At 42.7% G+C, this 26,781-nt stretch overlaps 1 protein-coding gene across 1 annotated transcript; it reads left to right on the top strand.

The window, feature by feature from the left end:
* The first annotated feature begins 1,158 nt into the window (after window positions 1–1,158).
* LOC141272327 (tyrosine-protein kinase Srms-like) lies at window positions 1,159–25,840 on the top strand. Its single transcript, XM_073682914.1, has 8 exons — window positions 1,159–1,691; window positions 6,449–6,570; window positions 14,924–15,090; window positions 18,706–18,844; window positions 18,931–19,089; window positions 21,826–22,007; window positions 22,604–22,760; window positions 25,302–25,840. The coding sequence occupies exons 1-8, from the start codon at window positions 1,291–1,293 to the stop codon at window positions 25,481–25,483; spliced, it is 1,509 nt and encodes a 502-aa protein (XP_073539015.1). The 5' UTR covers window positions 1,159–1,290; the 3' UTR covers window positions 25,484–25,840.
* Window positions 25,841–26,781: the final 941 nt, after the last annotated feature.

Consider the following 26,781-nt stretch of genomic DNA (forward strand, 5'->3'; position numbering starts at 1 on the left):
TAGTTTGACCTCCCATATGAAGAACTCATTTTGTTGCTGGCAGATGGGCTCACACAAAATGTAGTCATCAAGTACAGTATAGTGTATATATAGCAGTAATGCAGTTCACATTCAGATATTCAATGGTCACATATACCATGGCGCACTCAGGCATCGGTTACATCTTTTTGTATCCTAGTGGAAGGTGGTCGCAGCAGCCGGCACCTGTACATTTTTTTTTTTTTCGTTTTGATTAGTGTTTATGGGTTTAGTTTTTGTAGTATACTCATTTTATAGCCCTCTATCACTTCAATGCTTCATAGCTCAGTTACTGCAGAGAATCCAATGAGAAACCTTCCAGGGAAGAGCCACATGTAGTGGATGAAAGTGCAGAGTCCATGCATTCCTAGGGTGCTTGAGTCACTCTGTGACAGCTCCATAACTTCTAATACAGAAACATGTTCTGGTTAGAAGAAAAAGCAGTTTTCCTGCGTTATCTGAGCAGAAAAGTCCAACAAGATGCTATTCCCACATGCACGATCATTACGGATGTAGCAGTACTGAGTTTGTCATTTAGCGTCAACAAGATGCTATTCCCACATGCATGATGATTACGGATGTAGCAGTGCTGAGTTTGTCATTTAGCGTCAACAAATTGCTATTCCCACATGCATGATGATTACGGATGTAGCAGTGCTGAGTTTGTCATTTAGCGTCTACAAGTTGCTATTCCCACATGCATGATGATTACGGATGTAGCAGTGCTGTCATTTAGCGTCAACAAGTTGCTATTCCCACATGCACGATCATTACGGATGTAGCAGTGCTGCATTTGTCATTTAGCGTCAACAAGATGCTATTCTCACATGCATGATGGTTATGTATGTAGCAGTGCTGAGTTTGTCATTTAGCACATTTCATATGTAACATTTTTACTTTTAGGGGACTGACGTTAAAGCTGCTTTACTATCTCTACCTAGAAATACAATGACAAACTCAGCTCTGCTACTTCTGTGTACAATAGGTGACATTTCACCCAAGAATGAAGAATCACAGACTGTTGGTATTTTTTCCATTACCGTCTTTGCTCTGGCATTAGCCCCTCTTTTCTGCAGAATTACTGGTCGGACCGCATTCCTTTAGATTGATCTTCCTGGTATAAGATGAGAGTTTTACTTTTGTTTATAAAGGTTCAGGTGATCAGGAAGTGAAGCAGGTGAAAAATCCCGCACAGATGAGTAGGGAGCATGCTGGCAGGAGGCTGATCCGCACCTGCGCTGGCACCTGCACTGGCACACACCTTACCCAAGCATGGAGGGCTTTTGTAGGAACTATATGAAGTGTATGGTGTGTCTATGGGATAAAATCTGGACTCCTCCAGAGACTGTGAGATCTGTGCCCACCATAGATCGTCTCATGTCTAGCGGGATGCCAAGTGTGGACATTGTCACTGTGCTCTACGACTTTGTTGCAAGAGACGACCAAGAACTGAGCGTGAAAACTGGGGAGGAACTCTGCATGATCAGAGATGAGGGGGACTATATCTTGGCCCGGAAACTAAAAGGAACCATGGAGATGGGACTGGTACCAGCAAATTATACATCGGCTTTAAGTTTCACCTCCAGTGCCAACACCAATCAAGTAGCGTTCGACTTTCCTGGTCAACCCAACGAGTACGACTTTGACGGCTACTCCAGTCTGAGCAATGAGGCGTAAGTATCAAGATGACTACTCAATGTCTGAAAAACGCTACACCACAAGCAGCTGTTACTTGTCTGGTCTTTCTGGTTCATGAATGTAATGCCAGAACTGTAGTAAAGACTGACACACAGAAGGACCAGTAAGGGAGAGGTTGTAGGGGGAACTGTACAAAGCTGGTGACCTCTTCAGAACACGTCTTGTTTATTCTTGTCTCATCGTAGGATCTAATATCTTATAACTCTGCCACTGGGGTTTTACCTGAGTGTGGGATACACCGTCGTGTGAAGAAATGACGGCCACTAAACTTTTCCTTTCACTCCCCCTATGTAGTGTTACACCGTATTCATACAGGCAGCTAACGGCAGTGCAATATAAGGGAATGGGGGTTTTGGGATCCAGTGTGAATAGATGTGAAAAAGTGGAAATTTGCAAAAACTAAGCAGTATTGGGCAATAGGTATTACCAAGGCGCTATAGGGTACGAACTTAAAAAGATTGTCCAGGTTTATCATGAAAGTCTGCAGACACTATGTGACTGCAGACTTGTGAATCCTCACAAGTTGTGAAGGAGAACAGGCAGTCATGTGACCGCAAGTATGTGAAATGCATACTCCCGGCCACATTCTGACTAGACGTACGCTGAGCGAAACTGCTCACATCTAGTCAGAATGTGGCCGGAAGTGTGCATATTGCATATGCCCGGTCTCACCGCTGGCACTGGTCACATAGAGTGACTGCAAACTTTTGTGAAAAACCTGGATATCCTCATTAAAGGGAACCTATCATCAGATTTATGCTGCCCTAGCAATGGTCAGCATGAATTGGAGCCTGCCTGTGCAATTATGGCGGTGTAGGTTTTATCTTGAAATGCTGTGGTGTTTCCAAAAAAAACATACTTTAAAAAGCCAGGGATCATGTGTCTCAGATGACTAGTCCAATGCAGTTCCCGACGGCTTCACCGCGACTCGATTCCCATGACTGTCAGTCATTCGAACCGAAGCGGGGTGATGCACCAGGGAACATATTGGACTAGTCAACCTACCCTGTCAGTCATGGGAATCGAAGTAAGGTGAAGATGCCAGGGCCCACATTGGACTATCCAACCTGAACCGTCAGACATGGGAATTGAAGTGAGGTGAAGACGCCGGGGACCACATTGGACTATCCAACCTGAACCGTCAGACATGGGAATCGAAGTGAGGTGAAGACGCCGGGGACCACATCGGACTATCCAACTTGAATCGTCAGACATGGGAATTGAGGTGGGGTGAAGCACCATGGACCACATTGTACTAGTCAACCTATCCTGTCAGTCATGAGGATCGAGGTGAGGTGAAGACACCAGGGTCCACATTGGACTATCCAACCTGAACCGTCAGTCATAGGAATCGAGCAGGGGTGAAGCGCCATGGACAACATTGGACTAGTCAACCTACCCAGTCAGTTATGGGAATCGAGGTGGGGTAAAGACGCCGGGGACTAGTCAGCCGACACACATAGTCACCGACTTTTCAAAATAAGTTTTCTCAGAAACTTTGCAGCATTTCATAATAAAACCTACATGCCCGCAATTGCACAGGCAGGCTCTGATTCATGCTGCCCATGGTTTGGGATTCATGTATTTGAGGTGGCAGGTTATCTCCCTGGGGAACAAAACAATCAGGTGACAAAATTCTGCATGTTTGATTCTTGTTTCTCCTCCATCATCATCTGGGGGAATAGTCAGTAAACATTTACTAGTTCAGTGGGTTTGGCCAACATATAGTAATATTACTACCACTACTAATAATAATAATGACACTACCACTGATAGTAATAATAGTGATACTACCACTACTAATAGTAATCATAATGATGACTACTAGTAATAATAGTAGCAATAGTAATTAGTATCAGTTACTAATATTAGTAGTATTAGAATTACCACTAGTAATATAATATAATAGTAGTAATAATATTACTACTAGTAATAGTGATACTGCTAATAATAGTAATAATGATAATAACTATAGTGATACTAATAGTAACATTAATTATAGATGTACTACTGCTACTACTAATATTAATAATAGTGATACAACCCATACTACTGGTAGTAGTAGTAGTAACAATAATAAAAACAAAAATTCATATAAATATTAATAAGAATAATAGTAAAACTACTACTTTTAATAGTAATGACTAATATAATAATAATTCTACTATGGCTATGGTTTTCTGATCTATTTGAAGAGCAGAAAAGCAGAAATAAAATGTTCTGTCACGGGACGCCTTCATTTGAATCGTTTTTTACCCCATCCTAAAATGTCTTTGCTTCCATACTTTTTGACCCATAAAAATGAGTAGAAACCGGAACAGACCTTTCTGTTTAGTTTAACAGTAAAGTCTATGGGGGAATGGATCGTGGCGGATGGTCCGTTCTCCTGCTGTCCATTTTTAAGCAGTGTCTATGCCCAGGGCAGTGGCGGTGCTCGGAGACACCTCTAGTAAGAATGGGAAACCAAACGGATCCACGCGTGGAGAAACGGAAGCTGTGATTTCCAGTTGATATCAGTTTTTGTTCTTTTCAATTTTTCTGTTAAACTGGATCCATTATAATTGGATCCCAAACAGACATGTGAGCATACCCCAAGACTGCCGCTATTAATAATAGTAATACCAGTAATAATACTACCCCCCCCCCACCCTCTCTACTGCAGAAACAATAAAATCATTATGAACCACATACAATAAAATTGCATCCGTAATATATGGCCGGGATCAGACCTCAGCACCAAGCCCGACTGCGGGTCTCCGGACCTGAATGAACCTATGACTCAGTTAGTTCAGGTGAGGAGACTCGCGGTCGGTCCGGGCAATTGTGCCTGAGAATGGACTGAGAAACACGGAAGTGTGCACCCACCCGATCAGTGCAAGTCAATGACAATCGGCCTCTTCAACCTATTTGCACCTTTTATATCATGCAACTTGTTACCAATGTAAAATGACATTTTAATGTCCCTATGACAACACTCCCTGTCTCACATTCTGAGGATGCAGCTTTGACCTAAGTGCTGCTATTTCCAACTATTCGTTTTTGTGATATGGGATAGTTAAAGGATTTGAGCATTAAATCAGATGGTGATTTGGATCTTCCATTCTAGATCTGTTTGAGTAGGTTTAAATGCCAGTGTGTAGAACAAGAAGTGTTGTCATGGGGACACTGGACTAGGAGAAGCAGACCACAGTTAGTTTGATACAAGAGTTTATAATAAATGATTGCCCCCTTTATTTAGATTGTTAAGCAGCGCCTCCTGTGGGGCACTGCATAGTAAAACTGTGTAATTTGTTTCCAGATGCACACTGTCAGGATTCGGCATAGAGTGACTCCAGAAACTTCTGAAAAACCCCTTTTAAGGCCACGGCCCCACAATCAGTATTTGGTCAGTATTCTGTCAGTATTTTTTCTCAGGCGTGGGAGCCAAAACCAGGAGTGGGTGATAAATGCAGAATTGGTGACTTGTTTCTATTATACCTTTTCTCTCATTGTTCCTCACCTGGTTTTGGCTCCTACTCCTGAGAAAAAATACTGACCGAATACTGACCAAATACTGATAATGGGGCTGTGGCCTAAGGGTTATTCCCTTCTTCATAGATATGGTTGGATAGTGCTTATAAATATAAGCAATTTTGGAATTTGCTGATTATTAAAATTTTCATCCATTCTTCAGATATTAACACTTCTTTTTTTGTTTACCACTCAGCCTTGGGGACCGACCACCGCTGATAGATGGCAGACATGCGCAGTGCTTACAAGCTGTTTTCTACTGAGATTAAGCATGTTAGCACTATTCTGAAGCTGGCTAGGATCACTGGAGCACGCTAATACCTTCTAATCCTAGCCAGATTCAGTGTAGTGCTTAGACGCTAGAGAGCAGAGGTGGTCGGTCTCCTAGGCAAGAAAAGAAAAGTATTAATATCTCAAGAACGGCTGTAAATTTTAATAATCAGTAAATTGGAAAATTTCTTGTTTTTACAAGCACTATTAAAAAAATTTCCACCTATTAACATGAGCATAACTCTTTAAGGTTTCTACATGCATTCTGATATGGATTTTCAAAGTAAGTACACCAGCCTCATTGGGTCTGAGAGATTTATTTAGTAATGTATGCAGATTGCATTGTGAAATCTGATGACAGATCCGCTTTATTCATAACAGAACATGGTGCTACTCTCCAATCTGGCACGAGCTGCACCCATTGTGCGACTCAACACATTTTTATGGGAAGAAGTGTAAGGAAGTGGAGGTGCTGCCCACACCCTCTTGAAGAGATATGTGTTCTAATATAATGCATTGCACGCGATTTTATCTGGTAGATAGAGTTAATAGTTGGGATTAGCCCAGAATGGGTGGGGCTTGTGGGAGGACAGGAGACAACTTCCTGACAGTGGGTGAGTTAGAGCCCAGTGTTCAGCACAGATAGACCTAAGGTCTGAGAGTTGGCAGACTGACATGTTATAGTGTGTTGTGTGTGAAGAGGGAAGACCACAGGACATCAGATAATATGTCCTAAGGACCAAGGAAACATGAAGGGATATCTGTCACGTGATAAGTGCCCAGTTTGCTATTTCTGCCATTGCACAGATATTCCATTGTATCTTCTCAAACTAAAAGTTACAATCTGGCAGTAAAATCCTATTGTGGCAACTTCCCCTTATTGTGCTATAAATCACAAACAGGTGAATAATCCCCTAATCTTCATTCTTTCCCAACTTCTCTTTTCTCACAGCTGGTACATAGAAGTTTCCAGTAGACAAGAAGCAGAGAGATTGCTGCTGTGCCCACCTAATGCCCACGGCTCCTACCTGGTCCGACCCAGTGATACTAATCATGGACTCTTCTCGTTATCAGGTAAATGTATGAAGAAGAGCTAAGAGAAGCGATATCTCCTGAGAGCAGATGGGTTTAGGCCTAACTCAGATTTCACGTCTATGAGGGTCCACAAAAAGAAAAAAAATGGAAACGTCACTTTTAGTAATGAGCGAGCACTAAAATGCTCGGGTACTCGTTGCTCGGGTCAAGCAAATTGGAATGCTCGGGTGCTCGACCCAAGCAACGAGCCCAATGTAAGTCTATGGGAAACTCGAGCATTTTTCAGGCGACTCCCCCTGGCGGTCTGCAGAGGGCCTAAAAATTGCCCAAATCAATGGGATCAGTGCTCAAATTACATGGGAAGAGCATGGGGAAGACCCCTGGAAGCATTTCTGACTCCCATGTCACTGCTGTCAACAACATTGTCAGAGGTATTACGCCACTTTTACAGACTAAAACATACAAAAGCGAAACTAAAATGGATTTTCCTGGGAAATATGTTAAGGAACATCCTTTCCAGGGTAATGACTTGTATATAAAGCAAAATAAATAACCAAAACTAAAAATACTCCTGCACACCTTGGGCTATGTTCACACTTAGCATTTTTGATGCGTTTTTGCACTTTTGCATTGCTTTCAACCGTGACAAATGCATTCACCAGGAAATGTCATTTTAACATTTTACAACCTTATCTGGCCATGTGGTGAGTGAGATATCATCAGACACATCGTGTTTCATTTATGAAGGCGGGACACTGAAAGTCACAAAGCCTATTTTTATAGGGCCATCAGGCGGCCTTTACTATTCTTAAAGGGCCAGCAGTCGGCCCTCACTATTCTTAGAGAGCCATCAGCCGGCTTTGTTTTATTGTTCCCATTACTAAAGAGTGGGTCTCCTATACTGTTATTGCGTATGCAGTGAGTGGCAGGGCTGCCCAAAATTTGGATGCACCCTAATACCACTTTGAAAATTTGGACGCACCCCAATACCCCTTTGAAGAGACTTAGAAGAGGGCCTCCTGAAAACAATGTTCCCATTATTAGGAAGCAGGTCTCCCATAGTGTTGGCCTATGCAGTGAATGCAAGGGTTGCCAAAAATTTGGAGGCACTCCAATGCCATTTGGAAGAGACATGGAGAAGGGCCTCATAAAAAAATGTTCCCATTAGAAAGGAGCGGGTCTCCTAAACTTGTAATGCCCAAGTGTATGGGCTGACAACCATTTACCCCGGGGGAGTATACATGAACATCCTGTATAAAAAAAATTTTTTACGAGCATCATAAGCACCATTTAAAAAAATTATGTGGGTGTTGCATCGCAGACCGCGGTCACCTGGTGATATGGTGGTGGAGGATGAGGATGAGGAGAAGGAGGAGGACAAGAGCAAATAGCCAAAATCAGGAAGCGTATACCCATGTGTGGGTGTGAAGAGGTGCATGGGAATAGACCTCCCAAAAAAAGACACTGGATTTGAGTTTATGTTACGCTGCTATCATTTGGTGGTGTTGAGAAGTCTGGCCCAATCTAGCCCTTGTTCATTTTTATAAGAGTCAGCCTGTCAACATTTTCAGTTGACAGGCGGATGCGCTTATCAGTTATAATTCCACCAGCGGCACTAAAAACCCGCTCTGATAAAATGCTAGCAGCAGGGCAGGCCAGGACCTCCAAGGCGTAGAGAGCCAGTTCATTCCACGTATCCAGCTTGGATACCCAATAATTATAAGGCACAGAGGAATCACGGAGGACGTTGGTACGGTCGGCAAGGTACTCCCTCAGCATCTTCCCAAACTTTGCACTCCTTGTGAGAGTACCCCGCACCTCAGGGCCTGTGCGATGGGAGGGGCTGAGAAAATTCTCTCAGAACTTTGACAGTGTTCCCCTGCCTCTGATGGATTGAAGTTATGTCTCTCTCGTCTGTACTCCTTGGTTGTCCAGCGAACTGTGACCTCTGCCGCCAGCGTTTTCAGATAGGAATTTTTTAAATAATTCCACAACAAGGGCCTTCTGGTACTGCCCCATTTTTGTAGACTTGTCCACCTCAGGAATAAGAGATATAAAAATTCTACTTGTACCGTGGGTCTAGAAGTGAGACCAACCAGTAATGACTGTCACCCAAAATTTTGAAAACACGAGGGTCATGGGAAAGGCAACGTAACATAAAATCAGCTATGCGTGCCAGACTGCTAACAGGCAAGACTTCCATGTCCTCCCCAAGAGGACGACTGACCATGCTCTCCTCCTCCTCCTCTCTGTCCTCAGGCCATCCATGCTGAACAGACGGTATGACAGTTGTGCAGGTAGTATCTATAGCGCATGAAACTAGCTCCTGTTCTTCCTCCTCCTCTTCCTCTTCCTCATTGTCATCCTATCCATGTTGGGATGAGATGAGGCTGGGCTGTGTGTAATCACCCTGTATGGTTCCTTGCTCCATCTCGTCGTGCTCCGCCTGCAATGCATCCTCTTTGATTGTGAGCAGAGAGCATTTCAGAAGACAGAGAAGCGGGATGGTGACGCTAATTATGGCGTCATCGCCGCTCACCATCTTGGTGGAGTCCTCAAAGTTTAGGAGGCTGGTACATATGTCTGACATCCATGTCCACTCCTGAGGTCTTATGTGGGGAGTCTGAACTGAATACCAACGGCCTTGTTGATGCTGGTACTCAACAACTGCCCTCTTCTGCTCACAAATCCTTCCCAACATCTGCAGTGTAGAGTTCCAACGCGTCTGGACATCACACACCAGTCTGTGAGCAGGAAGCTGCAAACGCTGCTGAAACACTGCAAGGGCGGCAGAAACTGTAGTTGACTTTCTAAAATGGGCACACAGGCGGCGTACTTTAACAAGCAGATCCGGCAGCTCTGGGTAGGATTTGAGAAACCGCTGAACCACGAGGTTAAGCACATGAGCCAGGCATGGTACGTGTGTGAGCTTGCCTCGCCTCAGAGCAGCCACCAGGTTCCGGCCATTGTCACACACGATTATGCCTGGCTGTAAGTTCAGCGGTGTGAGCCACAGATCTGCCTGCTCTTTCAGAGCTGTCCACAGCTCTTCAGCATTGTGCGGTTTGTCACCTAAGCATATTAGCTTCAGCACAGCCTGTTGCCACTTGGCCGAGGCAGTGCTGCAGTGTTTCCAGCTTGTGACTGATGTGGTCATTTCGGAGATGGAGGCTGAAGAGGAAGTGGAGGCTGAGGAGGATGAGGTGCAGGAGCTGTAGACTGTGGGGGCAACCCTGATTGACCTAGGGCCCGCAATCCTTGGCGTCAGGAGGACGTGCTCCGACTGGGTCCCTGCTTCCACTATGTTAACCCAGTGTGCCGTTAGCGAGATGTACCATCCCTGCCCAAAAGCACTTGTAGACGTGTCCGTGGTTAGGTCCGTGGTTACGTGGACTTTCCCGGTAACTGCATTGTTGAGGACACCACTAATGTTTTGGGACACGTGCTTGTGCAATGCGGGGACGGCACACCGGGAGAAATAGTGGTGGCTGCGGACCGAGTACCGAGGGACGGCCGCCGCCATCAGGTTGCGGAATGCTTCCGTCTCCATAAGCCTAAAATGCAGCATTTCGAGTACAAGCAGTCGTGAAATGTGGGAATTTAGTAGTGTGGCCTGGGAATTGGCTGCGTATTTGCGCTTGCGTTCCAAGGACTGGGGTATGGACAACTGAAAGCTGCACTGGTACAAGGACGTGGACATGCTTCCTGATGCTGCAAAGACAGGTGCAGGGCAGGAGGTATCTTTGCATGCACCATGAACAGGGGATTGGCTTGCATGCACACCAGGGGAAGAAGCAGTGGTGTCACCCGCAGACACTGTTCCTGGACCCTGGGGCTCGGCCCACAAAGTCTGGTGCTTAGCTGCCATGTGCCTGATCATGCTGGTGGTCAGGCTGCTAGTTTTGCCACCCCTGCTGATGCTGGCTTGGCAGGTGGTGCAAATGGCCTTTTTGGGGTTATCGGCAGAGTCTTTAAAAAACAACCAGACTCGGGAAGACCTAACAGTTGTACTGGCAACTTCCTTCGTGTTGGTGTTATGGGGAACGGTTGCCTGCCTTCTGTCTGCGGCCACCACACTGCTTCTTCCTGCCTGTTGGGGTGCTCTGCCTCCCTCCCCCTGTGTGCTGCTGTCCTCGCTCTGCATGTCCTCCTGCCAGCTTGGGTCAGTTACTAGATCATCCACGACTAATTGTGTCTCATAATTGTCCACTTCTTGTGACACTTTCCCACCTTTGCCTTCATGTGACCGTGGCTGTTCAAATATTTGAGCATCGCTACATGCGATCTCCTCTTGCCCCGCTTCAAGTGGACCAGGCAAGAGGTCCGAATCTATAAATGGAAAAGTGAACAGCTCTTCGGAGTGTCCAAGTGTGGGATCAGTTGTCTCCAGGCACTCGACATGGTGGGAGGAAGGAGGATCAGGGTGAGGAATATGCAGTCCAGACTCACGGCTATTGAGACTTGACCGTTTGGAAGACAGGGTGGTGGTGGTGGCAAAGTGGCTGCAAGCATTATTCGCTATCCAACCAACAACTTTTTGACACTGCTCTGGGTTCAATAGTGGTGTGCTGCGGTCCCCTAGAAATTGGGACAGGAAGGTCGGGCGAGAAGATACAAATCGGTGTCAAAAACTTTGCTGACACACTGAAAAAAAAATTTAATGGAGGCCAGAAACGGCAGTATTTTCTGAAAACATATATGTGATCCGTGTGACTGAGAAAACACAGTTTTAAATACCTGACCTGTAGGTAACTATTTTGAACAGCAAACTGGTGTCAATTGCTTCACTGACACACTAAAACAAATTTTTAATGGATGCCAGAAATGGCAGGATTTTCAGCGCAATTATATGTGATCCGTGTGACAGACAAACCACAGTTTTAAATAGCTGGATTTTTAGCACTGTAATATGGAAAGGACCTGCCTGTATTCTCCAGTGCCAGCTAGCAAATGGCGCAGAACAACGGTGTTCTCTGGATTGCTTTTTAAGCAAATAATGAGGATTAAGATCCAAAAAAAATAATTCCTGGCCCCTGAGACCTGGGCCTATTTCTAGAAATATCCAACAGCAGCAGCAGACAAAACTGGAATGGACCTTCTTGTGCTATATGCACTGCAGTCTGCTATATACCCTGCCTGCCTGCCTATATACCCTGCCTGCCTGATATCTCTGTAGATTGATTAGTCCTCGGAAGGACTGTTTGTTGAGATGGATATGTGTCTCTAATATAGTTTGGTACACCTACACTAACTAGAAAAAAACAAATCTCTCCCTAGCTCAGCAGAAGCTCTCCCTACACTGTCTGATTCTGGAGTGACTATGACGAGCATGGCGGCGCCGGGTCTGATATAGACCTGATGACGCTGTGCGGCCAGCCAATCACTGTAATGCCACAACCAACATGACTACGGAATTTCAGTGAGTGGCAAGCAATCCCTGCATGTTCATTGGCTCTGTAAAGAGCACCAAACATGCAAGAAAGGGACCCGAGCTCCCGCCGAGCAACCCCGGAAATACTCGGCGAGTGCTGAGGATCCCGAGCATGCTCGCTCATCACCAGTCACTTTTTGATACAAGTCATAGATCAAACTCGCCAATGCAAGTCAATGGATCAGTGACAAAAAAACTGTAGCACATGGATGTCATCTGTGCGGTGTCTTGAAGACAATGGAAACCCATTTTAAGATGTAATTTTGATTTACGGAGATTTCCACTTCCAAAAAAAATACTGTTATATATGTTCATCAAATGGTTCTATTTCCAAAGGTGCTCAGCTCAGCTATTAGCTCACTTCCCGAGAGCTTCACATTTGGCCCTGTGCACATTAGTTTCCCGTTTCAGAATTTTCTATGAAGAGGGATGGCTGTCTTTCTCATTTTAATAGCCAAGCCAGCCCCATTCCCTGAAAAGGGGGCTGGCTTGGCTTTTGACCAAAACTCTGATGATGTACTGCCACAGTTTGGTTTTTCTGTGTCCATCACCGAGCTGGAAGTGGAGCTGCTGAACACAGGACCAAGGTTGTTCACTGAACATTGGGGCACCTTTAAAAATGAAAGTTTATATGTTACTGAAAAACATATGATTCTGAACATCAAAAAGTACCCTAAAACCTCCAATAGCCCAGAAAAACATGTATGACACTATTTTCTTTTCTTCACACACTAATCTTCTTCACTTCTGTGCCGTAGCACACTATCTGACCAGCTTCTTCAGTGTCTTATGGGTTTGTCCTCCTACTTTTATTGCTAACCTGTGAACCCTGATATCCTCTCCAGATTCATCACAAAACAGCTGCTGAATTCACTGCCTCAGCTTTTATACAGGCTATGATAGTCCCTCCTGATTGGCTGTGCTATACCGTGTGATCTGGTAGCTACAGGGCATTATGAGAAAGTCCGACCAAGGTCATTTGATCCTTCTCTAGCAGATGTAATCTTCAGCAGTGTACATAATGGCAATGACCATTCAAGACAATTAATGTGAAGTGAGTCGCATATTGTTTGAATTCATCGGCTTCAGCAAATTCCTTAAAAATTTGACATGAATTTGATTTACTCATCTCTAGTTAGTAGTATGATCCCGAGAGGTTTCGGGTGATGATTGGATTACCATGTACAGGTGCATCTCACTAAATTAAAATATCATCAAAAAGTTAATTTATTTCAGTTCTTCGATACAAAAAGTAAACTCATATATTATATAGAGTCATTACAGAGTAATCTATTTCAAGTGTTTATTTCTGGTAATGTTGATGATTATGGCTTACAGCCAATGAAAACACAAAAGTCATTATCTTAGTAAATTAGAATAATTAAGAAAAAACACCTACAAAGGCTTCCCACGCATTTAAAAAGGTCCCTTAGTCTGTTTCAGTAGGCTCCATAATCATGGGGAAGACTGCTGACTTGACAGATGTCCAGAAGGCAGTCATTGACACACTCCACAAGGTCCCAGAGTTTCAATTTTCATTTGGAAATCAAGGTCCCAGAGTCACCAGAAATAATGCTGTTAACCTGCCGATATTCGGTTAATCTGCAGGGTTATAGCATTATTATGCTGCACGCATCCGAAGGGGTATTTCACACATCCATGTTTCGAGTATGTGTGGTGTACATTTCCACACCTACTGGAGACACTGACACATGTAGACCCATTCAAATGAATGGGTCTGTGCATGTAAGTGTGATTTCATGGACCGTGTGTCTGTGAGCAAAACACGTTGACATGTCCTTTTTTAACCAGCAGCACTGGCCGCAAAACGTCCCGCACACATGCACACTGATGAACACGTACCAGCGCCTGGGAATCATTGGTACAGTTCGCGCTGTTCCCAAATGCCGGGTGCTGCAGGCATCTTTAATCATTGTCCCCTGCTGGCGCTGCAATCAGTGTGGGCAAGGGACAATGTTGACAGTAGTATTCTGTCCCCGCACATGTTGAGGAGCAGAGGAGAATGACTCGCTCCAGCAAGCGGGCCCCTGAACTGTGCTGAGCTCACTGAGTGACAGAACACCGCTCGGTGAGCTCAGCGCAGTTCAGGGGCCCGTTCGCTGCAGCGGGTCATTCTCCTTTGCTCCTCGATGTATGCGGTCAGATGGATTACAGTGTGGGACACTTATTTAATCTTCGGACAGGTGAGTATAAGGATTTTTAGATTTTATTCTTATTTTAACTGGTTTTGGAGACAGTGGGAGCAGAATACTACATTGTCCCCTGCTTGTACTGATTGCACTGGCTATGCATTTGTCAGTCTGGGCTGGGGGCGTGGTTACAGCCGTCGATCTGTATTCTCAGAGCTGTGACTCAACCCGCGGTGCCCCCATCCCCATAACTGAAACCAAATGCTGGTGGGGAGAATAAAGTTAATTTTCTCCCTGCAGCATTTGGCTGTGTGCAGGCGCTGGGCAGCATAATAACGCTGTTAACCTGCAAATTAACTGCAGGTCAATAGCGTTATTTCTGGTGACAGGTTCCCTTTAAGAAAAGAGCCTAAAGGGGTTATCTATCGCCTCTTGCTTCCACATCGGAAGACGAGAGGCGCTGCCAGGGGATGTGTGTTGGCTACTTGCCAGGTATTGTGACTCTGTTCTATTATATACTAATCGAATGATAGGTTCACGCTACCCGTCAGGCGCACAAAAAAATCTGACAAAGCATCCGGCACATGCTACCTCCTAATGCGGAAATGAGGATAGCCCACCTAAGTCTGGGAATAAGCTGAATTTGTCAGTCTTCACCTGGAGTGACATTCTGGGTCATCACGTCGCCGGCATATCTTACAGTAAAATAGTTTTTTTTAGAAAAACACAACACTAATGCCCTCAAGTTAAAATTTTTGGAGTTTTTTAGATGGAGCCGGTTCCTAACAACATTCTTCTTCTTTGTCCTCAGTTCGCAATGAGAATAAGATCACTCATTTCCGCATCAACAAGGACTCCAATGGAGAATTTTACCTGCAGAACGGCAGGAGCTTCTCCACCATCCAGGAACTTATCGTCTTCCATAGAACAAACTGGAAGCTTCTGAAAAGTCCCCTGCTGCAGCCCTGTGTGGCGGAGGTAACACTGATATAATACACTGTATATATACAGTATATATACAGTACAGACCAAAAGTTTGGACACACCTTCTCATTTAAAGATTTTTCTGTATTTTCATGACTATGAAAAGTGTACATTCACACTGAAGGCATCAAAACAATGAATTAACACATGTGGAATTATATACTTAACAAAAAAGTGTGAAACAACTGAAAATATGTCTTATATTCTAGGTTCTTCAAAGTAGCCACCTTTTGCTTTGATGACTGCTTTTGCACACTCTTGGCATTCTCTTGATGAGCTTCAAGAGGTAGTCACCGGAAATGGTCTTCCAGGGATACTTAGCACTTGTTGGCCCTTTTGCCTTCACTTTGCGGTCCAGCTCACCCCAAACCATCTCGATTGGGTTCAGGTCTGGTGACTGTGGAGGCCAGGTCATCTGGCGTAGCACCCCAGCACTCACCTTCTTGGTCAAATAGCCCTTACACAGCCTGGAAGTGTGTTTGGGGTCATTGTCCTGTTGAAAAATAAATGATGGTCCAACTAAACGCAAACCGGATGGAATAGCATGCCGCTGTAAGATGCTGTGGTAGCCATGCTGGTTCAGTATGCCTTCAATTTTGAATAAATCCCCAACAGTGTCACCCGCAAAGCACCCCCACACCATCACACCTCCTCCTCCATGCTTCACGGTGGGAACCAGGCTTGTAGAGTCCATCCGTTCACCTTTTCTGCGTCGCACAAAGACACGGTGGTTGGAACCAAAGATCTCAAATTTGGACTCATCAGACCAAAGCACAGATTTCCACTGGTCTAATGTCCATTCCTTGTGTTCTTTAGCCCAAACAAGTCTCTTCTGCTTGTTGCCTGTCCTTAGCAGTGGTTTCCTAGCAGCTATTTTACCATGAAGGCCTGCTGCACAGTCTCCTTTTAACAGTTGTTGTAGAGATGTGTCTGCTGCTAGAACTCTGTGTGGCATTGACCTGGTCTCTAATCTGAGCTGCTGTTAACCTGCGATTTCTGAGGCTGGTGACTCGGATAAACTTATCCTCAGAAGCAGAGGTGACTCTTGGTCTTCCTTTCCTGGGGCGGTCCTCATGTGAGACAGTTTCTTTGTAGCGCTTGATGGTTTTTGCAACTGCACTTGGGGACACTTTCAAAGTTTTCCCAATTTTTCGCACTGACTGACCTTCATTTCTTAAAGTAATGATGGCAACTCGTTTTTCTTTACTTAGCTGTTTTTTCTTGCCATAATACAAATTCTAACAGTCTATTCAGTAGGACTATCAGCTGTGTATCCACCAGACTTCTGCACAACACAACTGATGGTCCCAACCCCATTTATAAGGCAAGAAATCCCACTTATTAAACCTGACAGGGCACACCTGTGAAGTGAAAACCATTTCCGGTGACTACCTCTTGAAGCTCATCAAGAGAATGCCAAGAGTGTGCAAAGCAGTCATCAAAGCAAAAAGTGGCTACTTTGAAGAACCTAGAATATAAGACATATTTTCAGTTGTTTCACACTTTTTTGTTAAGTATATAATTCCACATGTGTTAATTCATAGTTTTGATGCCTTCAGTGTGAAAAATCTTTAAATGAGAAGGTGTGTCCAAACTTTTGGTCTGTACTGTATATATATACGGTATATATACTATATATACACAGGGGAGAAGAGAGTGTGCACAATGCATAGCACTATAGCATACCGACCATTGGTATGGGGTGTGTCACGTATATCAGTGTAGGAGTGTTTGTCTAAGGTGCAAACAACTAATGTTCTACACTTGGAAAGTCTAATAGTCCGATAAGGAGGGTAAGACAAGTTCCAGTCTGATAGGACAATTCAGCTACGTACATGTTCAGAGGGCAGTATTAGAGCATGTTCACACCAGTGTATAAAAAATCATCCGCGCTTCATCCAGAAAACAATTTTTTTTCTCATTTGTCATCCATCTGCAATTTGTTTTTATACAGAAGTTATTAAAAATTAACAAGACTAAATACAATTTCTTATTTTAAAAAATTACAATATATTCATAAAAATTGGATGCAATATGATGGCTCCGTATGGAATAAGATTTTTTTTCTGCACACCCATAGACTTCAATGGGCGAATTTAATCTGAAAAAAATAGTATAGTAAATAGTTATATTCTTGTTCTTAGGGGACAGTATTATAGCAGTTATATTCTTGTACATAGAGGCAGTATTATAGTAGTTATATTCTTGTACATAGGAGGCAGTATTATAGTAGTTATATTCTTGTACATAGAGGCAGTATTATAGTAGTTATATTCTTGTACATAGGGGGCAGTATTATAGTAGTTATATTCTTGTACATAGGGGGCAGTATTATAGTAGTTATATTCTTGTACATAGGGGGCAGTATTATAGTAGTTATATTCTTGCATATAGAGGCAGTATTATAGTAGTTATATTCTTGTACATAGGTACATTATTATAGTAGTTATATTCTTGTACATAGGAGCAGTATTATAGTAGTTATATTCTTGTACATAGGGAGCAGTATTATAGTAGTTATATTCTTGCATATAGGGGCAGTATTATAGTAGTTATATTCTTGTACATAGGGGGTGGTATTATAGTAGTTATATTCTTGTACATAGGAGCAGTATTATAGTAGTTATATTCTAGCACATAGGAGGCAGTGTTATAGTAGTTATATTCTTGTACATAGGGGGCAGTATTATAGTAGTTATATTCTTGTACATGGGGTAGTATTGTAGCAGTTATTTTCTTGCCCTTGTGTATAGGAGGCAGGGAGTATAAATAGTAGTTATTTTCTTGTACATAGGGGGCAGTATTATAGTAGTTATATTCTTGTATATAGGGGGCATTATAGTAGTTATAGTCTTGAACATAGGAGGCAGTATTATAGCAGTTATTTTCTTGGCCATATGAGAAGTATTATGATTGTTATATTTGTGGTTAAAGAAGGCAGTAATACAGTCATTATAGCATTTAATGCAAAAATATTACCAGCTGGGATATATACTACATTAAATATTTTTTTAAAACAAAGCACTTTATCAGAATATGAGGCTTTTTACTGTTCTCTCTACATCAATATGCCTGTAACAAATACTGTGATTGCTGCACAGTTAATAAACTTGCACACAATGTTATCTGATTACTTCCAGCTATAGTGAACATCTGCTGTCTTTACTGGAGCACAGCACCACCTAGAGGCTAATTTAAAATTGCATCAATAGAAAGACTGAAAACTACATTAATTAGTAACCAGATCCTGCTCAATCTTCTGGTTTTTTTAGTAAATGTGCTCATGTAGGAGAGAGTGACCGGCCTTCGTCAGGACAATGCTGCATGTGATGGGGAAATAATATTATGTAGTAAAGAAGAGAGAAGTACCTGAAAGTCTAATTTCATGTTATAAAGAGCAGGGTCCACAACAGCACAGAGTATTTCAGTAGATAAATGAGTTGGTATTCGGCGAGGGACAGAAATAGTATTTCAAAAAGTTTTTAGATTGGTTCCATAGATATCAGGATGGGCTGGATTTCTCTTGGATCTACGTCTTTGATCTTGTCTTGTAATTTTCCATTACATATGAACAATCTTCTGTCATCTTGTCTCTTACGCATCCTCTAGATTAACCTCAGTGAAACCTGGGAGAGGTCACATTCCGAATTTCAGCTCGTACGGAAGTTGGGGCAAGGATTTTTTGGAGAAGTTTATGAAGGAGTCTGGAACGACACGGTGAAAGTAGCCATAAAAACTTTCAAGCAAGGTTAGTCTTTATGAAAAATATGGATTTCCAGTAATAAGGTGAAGGTCTGGAGATATTCTCCTTACAGGATGGTCTTCTTCCTACAGATGACCTCAACAGAAGTGACTTTGAGAAAGAAATAAATGCTCTGAAGAATCTTTGCCACAGGAACCTCATCCAGTTGATGGCTGTGTGCTCAATAGGAGAACCTGTCTACATTGTTACTGAGCTTATGGTCAAAGGAAACCTAAATGACTACTTGAAAGGTAATTCTATAGAATTATGTCTTCAAGACTGATGGAGGAATATAATATACAAATAGGATCTGGTATTGTAAGGATATGGACATGCTGCCAACGTTTCTCTCTTGAAGAAACAAATTTTAAGGTTATTTGATGTGATATAATGTGAATTGTGATGTGCGTTAGCAATGTTAGTAAAATGGGCAGATAGTTAGAGTTAATGTTTGGGATTAGCCCAGAGTGGGACAATTTCCTGTCAGGGAGTCAGATAGGGCTTGGAGTGCATAGTAACTGGACCTAAAGGTCCAAGTTTAGCAGTGCCATATTCTGGGGTGACCCTAAGTGAGACGAGACAGAAAAGCAATAGTGAGATCTGGAGCAGAAGTGACTAAGAGACAGAGTGACCTCCTGGAAACGGGTTCTGGTAGAGTATGCCTAGCCACAAGATCCCAAGCTCGTAACACTTGAAGGTAACAGGCCTGAACAGGACTGGGTCCATGGGACGAGTAGAGTGTCCCGAGCGGGAGTTCCAGAGCATCAGCAGTCCCGACCATACTGGCACCTTAAAGGGAAAAGAGGATACGGAACTGCAGGACGAGTTGACAACTCATGGCAAGCAGGACTGTAGAGTTAAAGCTGGGTTGTGAGAAACAGTGGCCATAAGGAACGCTAAAGACTATGAAGGAAGGAAACTGTGTGAAAATGTTTTGAGTTGTAAAGGAAACATTCATAAGACTATGAACCTGCTATTCCTTGTATATATCCCCTACGAAGTTCAGTAAAAAGTTTATTTTTGGATGGTGGTCTCCGTCATTGAATTGTGGAACATCTGGTCCTGGCAAACCAGCAACATCGGTTACATGCGGGCTGCCCAGGCGTAGCGCCCTCACAGGACAAGTCCGCATGTGAGGGGTGTGTGAAGAATTCCTACTCCACTCCCCTATAGAACTGTAGAACTGTTTTATCAACTATGTGTGTTTGAGTCATCTTAAAATGTATTTTTCATGATACGGCCGGGCGTTAGATGGCAGCAGAGTTACATGTTTATACTACCTTACCCTTATGTTAGTTGGGGCACACAGAGTTAACTGTTTTGGGCCGCCCCTTAGTGACAGTGAAGACTGAGGGATTACTGGGAGGGCCATGTTTGAGTGAGTTAGTGAGTAGCATTGAGCAAGGACAGATATGCTAAGAGTCTGAGGAGAAGAAGGACCGGTGTGTGTGGGGAAGATATGGAGGATTAACAGCAACGGGCACAATACAGTAAAGTCCATACTTTAGTCATTTTGTGGATTCTGGCCTCTTCCAGCCTATAGGCATTATTGGACGTGTCAGGACTAGGGAGCCTCGGGAGCGAGGTAGTCCCTGTTAGAGTCGGGCAGTGGGAGCCCTGGGGTAAAGCAGGAGCTTCCCTACGAGAAAGGCCAGAGGCAGTTTTCCCCTAGGTCTGCTACACACAGTGAGGAGCACTGTGTGAGGACTGTGATTGTATTTTAACATCTTTGAATGCCGTTACCTGCAACTTGCACTGTACCTGTAATCCTACCTGTCTTCAAGGCCGTGGTGGCCAAGTAAACCGGACTGTGTTGTTTTTAAAGAACTGTGTCGTCTCTTATTCAAGGCTCAGAAGAACTGCACCTAAAAGTTACCGAGAATGACAGTGAGTATAGGCCACCACTGAATCCAGCACACCACACACACCCAGGGACACACAAGTCCCCATTTTCCTGTAGTGGGACAGGGTGAAGAAGAAACCATAGCATTCCTCGGCACTGACTACCACCCTGCCCCCAATTACACACACATCCAGCCAGGATCCCCACTTTCATGTAACGTGCTGGGGCGCAACAGACGAGTACCTTGCCCACGGCTACCACCCCGCGTCATGTTACAGTATATTCAGACATGAACTATCCAAACTTCATTTACTGCTCAACGGCCCAGACAGGCATGTTGGGACTCTATGTGCCACCCAAGTTCTTCTTTTACCACAGGTCCTACCTTTAAAAAAAAAATTGATGGAAGAATAAAGCTCTCTATTACATTCATAGAGTGAAAACCATCAGAAACATGCTGTTGACAGATCCAGTATTGATTCTCTTAGAATTTCTTACTAATACTTTATTGTCGGCCGGGTCATTGACTAATGGCAGTTTTAGCTGTTCCTAGATATTGCCTTTTACTAGTATTTCTATGTTGAGATACTACTGACCACTGGCTATATATGTATTCAGGACTGGAATTTAGAAAGATTATCATTTTCTGATACACTGGACAGTTACCTTGTCCTGTTGGTGCTTCTTTGGAACGGTCTAGGTGTTTAGGGATAGAAACAGTCAACAAGCTGCTGTTAACATATCTATCAGATTTTTTCACTGCATAACACTTCTTATGTGAAGTGTAGGTATGACCACCCCTTTTAAATTTTTCATAATGGGCACATTAATTGTGCTAGAATTCTTAAAAGCAAGTATAGCTACAAAATGGCTGAAAATTTTTTAAAGGGGTTTTTCACTTTCAAAAAAGTGGTCCACACAAGCGATTGGATACTTGTACTCACTGTCCTTCAGTTCAGCATCAGCTCTCTGCCTTTGCTCCGGTATAAGCTTTCTGGCAGCATCGTTGACGTCACGACTACTGCACACATGACCGCTGCAGCCAATCACTGAGCTCAGCAACTATGTTGATGTAGAAGGCACAAGACATAGTAGATTTGATTCTGAGACTATAATATAGATGACCCACATTCTGTCTCTGCAGGAACTGAAGGCAATCGGCTAAAAAATGCCGACTTTATTCATATGATATGTCAAGTGGCGGATGGTATGGAGTATCTGGAGAAGAAACAGGTTGTTCACAGGGATCTGGCCACAAGAAATGTTCTCGTTGGAGAAAACCTGGTCTGCAAGATTGCTGATTTTGGATTGGCTCGACTACTTAAGGTTATCCATAGTCCTTTTAACTACCATTGTATTCTGTTGACAGGCTATTTGGCATAGAAAATTAGCAGTACTCCCAAAAAAGGGTACATTTTTTTTGTACAGCTCAGTATCCCCTACTTCCTGTCATATCATTTAATGACATAATTCTGTCTGCCTCCAGCCACCACTATGGGGAGTTCACTGCAGACAGATTAGTACAGCTCCCTTTCAGTTCCTTCATTGAGGCAATGAGCTCCCCCAGACACAGCGTTATCATTTAACTTTATGACTTGGTGAAGGGAAACAAAGGATTTGGAGCTCTATACCAGAAAAATAAAACTCAAAGTGTGACAGGGCAGAAAAAATTGAAAAAAGAAAGTACTACTTACTGTGAAAAACAATCATAAATGATGTTGAATGTTTGACAAAGATGAAAATCAAAATTCCTTCCTTTTCTATCACTGGGTGGTGCTATAGAGACTTTACCTGCATGTATAAATATGAAGGAATATCTCTTTAAGAACAACACTGAGACTTAAACTGTACAAGTAAATTAATCCTTTAAAAAAAAAATCTTTAAACATGTGTAATAAATTTTGGTCTTCAATTTATTCCAGGATGATTGTTACTCTCCAGAAAACAATCGCTCCATCCCAATAAGATGGACAGCGCCCGAAGCTTTATCGTACTGCAAATATTCTACTAAGTCAGACGTATGGTCATTTGGGATTGTGATCTATGAAATATACACTCTGGGAGATATGCCCTATAAAGGTAATATATAGTTCTGGCCAAACGTTTTAGGAAGGTGTAGAAAAATGCTTCAAAGTAAAAATACTTCCAAAAATAGAAGTGATAATAGTTTATGTTTATTAATTAAGAAAATGCACAAGTGAATGAATGAAAGAGAAATCTAAGTCACATAAATATTCGGTGTGACCGCCCTTTGCCTTCAAAACATCATCAATTCTTATAGGTACACATCAGGGTTGCCAACATGACTTTTTATTTTTTCTGGACGGCTTATGAAAAAATCACGGACAGACAATACTTTTTACGGACACATTGGAAAACTATAATAAATAAAAAGTGATCCATGTCTACATCCCATAATTCTCATGAAGACATCAGCGGCATCCACTGCAAAATGATGATAATTACAGTTAAAATTATCTGTATGAGTTCCTTCAGCTTAAAAAAAACATGGACGCCTTAATTTTTTTTATAGACGGGGCAAAGAAGTGCCCCATTTTTACAGACTGTTCTGGAATTTCTGGACCGTTGGAAACCCTGGTACACAGTTTTTGGAGGATCTCAACAGGGAGGTTGTTCTAAACATCTTGGAGAACTAACCACAGATCTTCTGTGGATATCACTTGTGCAAATCCTTCTGTCTCTTCATGTACTCCCAGACAGACTGGATGATGTGAGATCAGGGCTCAATGGGGATGTATTATCACTTCCAGGATTTCTTATACTTTTTTACTCTGAAAATTGTTATTAATGACATTGGCTGGATGTTTGGGGTCGTCGTCCTGCTGTAAAATAAATTTGGAGTCAATCGGACGCCTCCCTCATAGTACTGTGTGATGAATAAGTATCTGCCTGTATTTCTCAGCATTGAGGGCACCAAGAAATATTGTCGACCAAAAACACTTAATGCAACAGGTAAAAGACACTTCCCTTTGAAATTGGAAGACACCATTATCACAGATTTGGCATCAATCAGTTACAGTAACCAGCTACTGTTCGTAGAAGTCTGACCAGATGGAAACAAGTTCAAGTGACTTAATTAAGCATAAAAACATAGGAACTGGGGTGCAGGAAAATGTCAGCAGATGCTCTGGACTGATGAGTCAAAATGTGAATTATTTTGCTGTAACAGAAGGCAGACTTTTCACGGATGAGCTGGAGAGTGGTACAACAATGAACAGTGAAGCATGGTGGAGGGTCCTTGCAAGTTGCAAGTTTGAGGCTGCATGTCAGCAAATGGAGTTGGAAATGTGGTCAGGATTACTACTACTAGATTACTACCATTACTAGGACAATCCCTTCTTGAACTAAATATTTGACCCCAATACAATAAAAAAACCTATACTCATCTCCGGTGCTGACGCTGTTCCAGCGGTGTCAGCATTCGCTGTCACGGGACTGTGATACGATGGAATGACGTAGTGTCCAGTGCCCAATCAGCACTGGCGACACTGTCCCTGCCTCCTGTCAAATTGAACATGAAGAGGAAGTCAGAGATCAGCTGCAGCCCAGACTTCCTCTTCTTGTTCAATTAGTCTGAAGGCGGGGATAGTGATGCCTGATTGGGCGCCTGGCTCACGTGTCATTCCACCACATCACAGCCCCGGGACCGTGACTGCTGACACCACTGTAACGGCGCCAGCACTGGAGATGAGTAAAGATTTTTTTAATTTATTGCGGCCAAACATTTAGTTCAAGAAGGGGTTTTCCTAGTAGTGGAAAACCCCTTGAAATTCTCCATGTTCGAACCAAAAAAGTGAAGTCCAATATGCTAAAACCATGTAAATAAACCAAGGAAGGTTTGGGATTCTTTTCTGCGAAGCGATGAAACAAAACTGGAACTTTTTGAGCATATGGATCAGCGATTATGTCTTGAAGAGGAAGCATGAAGCATACGCTGAAAATAACACACTGCCTCCAGGTAAGCATGGGGGTGGCTCCGTGGCTTACGGTGAAAAAAATGTCAGACCTTCTGTGTGGAAGCTGAAGATTGGGCCTCAATGGACCTTTCAACAAGACAGTGATCCAATGCATGCATCAAAGTATCCCAAGGTTTGGTTTCTGAAGAAAACCAGGAAGATTTTGAAGGGCTGTCACAGTCACCTGAATTGAATCCCAGACTGATCCATCATACAATACCATCAAAGAGGCGTCTGATTGGCTGCAAATTTATTCTGCAGTCAGTGTTCCTTTCTCTTTCAGCTTGTGAGCTATGCTTCCAGCTGTATCTCAATGTCTTTGCATCTTTTCTTATACTTTTCCTTGCTTGTGTAAGGCAATGAACTTTTCTCTTAACTGTTTTGAACCACTCTTTTGACTCTGTATTTCCTATGTTTTATTTCAAGCACATCTGATGCAACTAAAAAAGCCCTGATTTACAATTATATGCTTTTATGAGGTATTCCATTCTGGGGGTTGAGTAATTTTGAGACCGCAAATTTTGTAAATAAACAATTTTCAATGGGGATTGAATATTTTTTATGACAACTGTCAATTTGTGGATCTGAGGGACAATCCAATGGCTGTTTTCTACTCTGATGAATATATGTTTCTCTTTTGTAGGAATGAACAACCGAGAGGTAGTCTCACAAGTCACTCATGGCTACAGGTTACGGCAGCCTCGACTTTGCCCTATGGAGATGTACAACCTAATGCTGCTTTGCTGTATGGACAAACCGCAGGATCGGCCAAGTTTCCAGGAGCTGGTAGAGAAATTAACTGACATTCAGAGATCAGTCCGATGAAGAACAACTCCCGACTCATGGGTAATCTGGAGAAAGTCAATATTAGTGAAGAACTATGAAAACTATGAATAGGAGGCATAACTTCTGGGGCACATTACATCTGGACTTTACACTATATTATGACAGATATTAGAGGAAACTTTCTTACATCAAGACAGAAAATTCTAAGAATGTGACCACAGAAAAAAGACTGTACAGGAAGGGGTTACATGTGTGGTCGCTAGTCCCCTCTGCTCTAATAATCTCATGAAACAATCTCTGAAGACAATGAAACACTTTTCTATCATTTTGTAAAAATCAACAACATTCAGGAAATGTGATAATAAACAAGAATAAGAAAATTGTTACATCTCAAAACACTGTAAACTCTCTTTATATATCACTACTGTTGTATTAACAGGTTTATTTGTTACCAGGCACTTTGTATGAGTTTCTAAACTGAAAGGGGAAGAGAACTGACAACTGATAGAAAACAGATGATACTTTTCTAGCTACAATAATACAGCTTTTATGTAAAATATAAACATAATACTATAAATCTGCCCCCTAGGTACAAACATATAACTACTATAATACTGCCCCCTCTGTACAACAATATAACTACTATAATACTGCCCCGTATGTACAAGAATATAACCACTATAATACTGCCCCATGTACAAGAATATAACTACTGTACTATTGCCTCCTATGTACATGAATATAACTACTATAATACTGCTCCTGCGTACAAGAATATAAGTACTATAACACTACCCTCCTGTGTAAATAAATATAACTACAATAATAATGCCCCTTATGTACAACAATATAACTACTACAATACTGCTCCTGTGTACAAGAATATAACTACTATAATACTTCCCCATATGTACAAGAATATAGCTACTACAATATTGCCTCTGTGTAAAAGAATATACCTAATATATAATACTGCCCCTATGTACAAAATGTGATAAGACGACTCACTCGGCTGCATCGGAAGTAGACACAGGAACGGTTTCGGCTGCAGGTTTGTTTTATCAGCATAAAGCACTGCAGACTTCAGCAAAATAAAACTCAGCTTTGTTGGCATAAAGGTAAAACAAAAGACAAAGGATACCATGGTCCATAAGTGTGCGGGTTCGCCTACACCACTTTGCAGCAAACTTCAGCTCCTCCGGAGCAGAAGCTCCACAGTCTGGAGACTTGACTCTCCAAACTCTCAACCACAGAAGAAAACAGGGACTGAGCATTTAACCCAGCTCAGCCACACCCTGAGGGGGAGGTATGGTGAATGACTTCCCTCCCGTCTCTAT

Source organism: Phyllobates terribilis, unplaced genomic scaffold (genome assembly GCF_046119375.1).
Source record: "Phyllobates terribilis strain yellow unplaced genomic scaffold, ASM4611937v1 Scaffold_5__5_contigs__length_657084704, whole genome shotgun sequence".
NCBI lineage: Eukaryota > Metazoa > Chordata > Amphibia > Anura > Dendrobatidae > Phyllobates > Phyllobates terribilis.

Excerpts from the sequence above, each read along its gene's own strand:
- LOC141272327 (XM_073682914.1), top strand. The coding sequence starts at position 1,291 with ATGGAGGGCTTTTGTAGGAACTATATGAAGTGTATGGTGTGTCTATGG. Across the intron at positions 15,091-18,705 it reads TGCAGCCCTGTGTGGCGGAG|ATTAACCTCAGTGAAACCTG; the intron begins GTAACACTGATA and ends CGCATCCTCTAG. Across the intron at positions 22,008-22,603 it reads GATTGGCTCGACTACTTAAG|GATGATTGTTACTCTCCAGA; the intron begins GTTATCCATAGT and ends AATTTATTCCAG.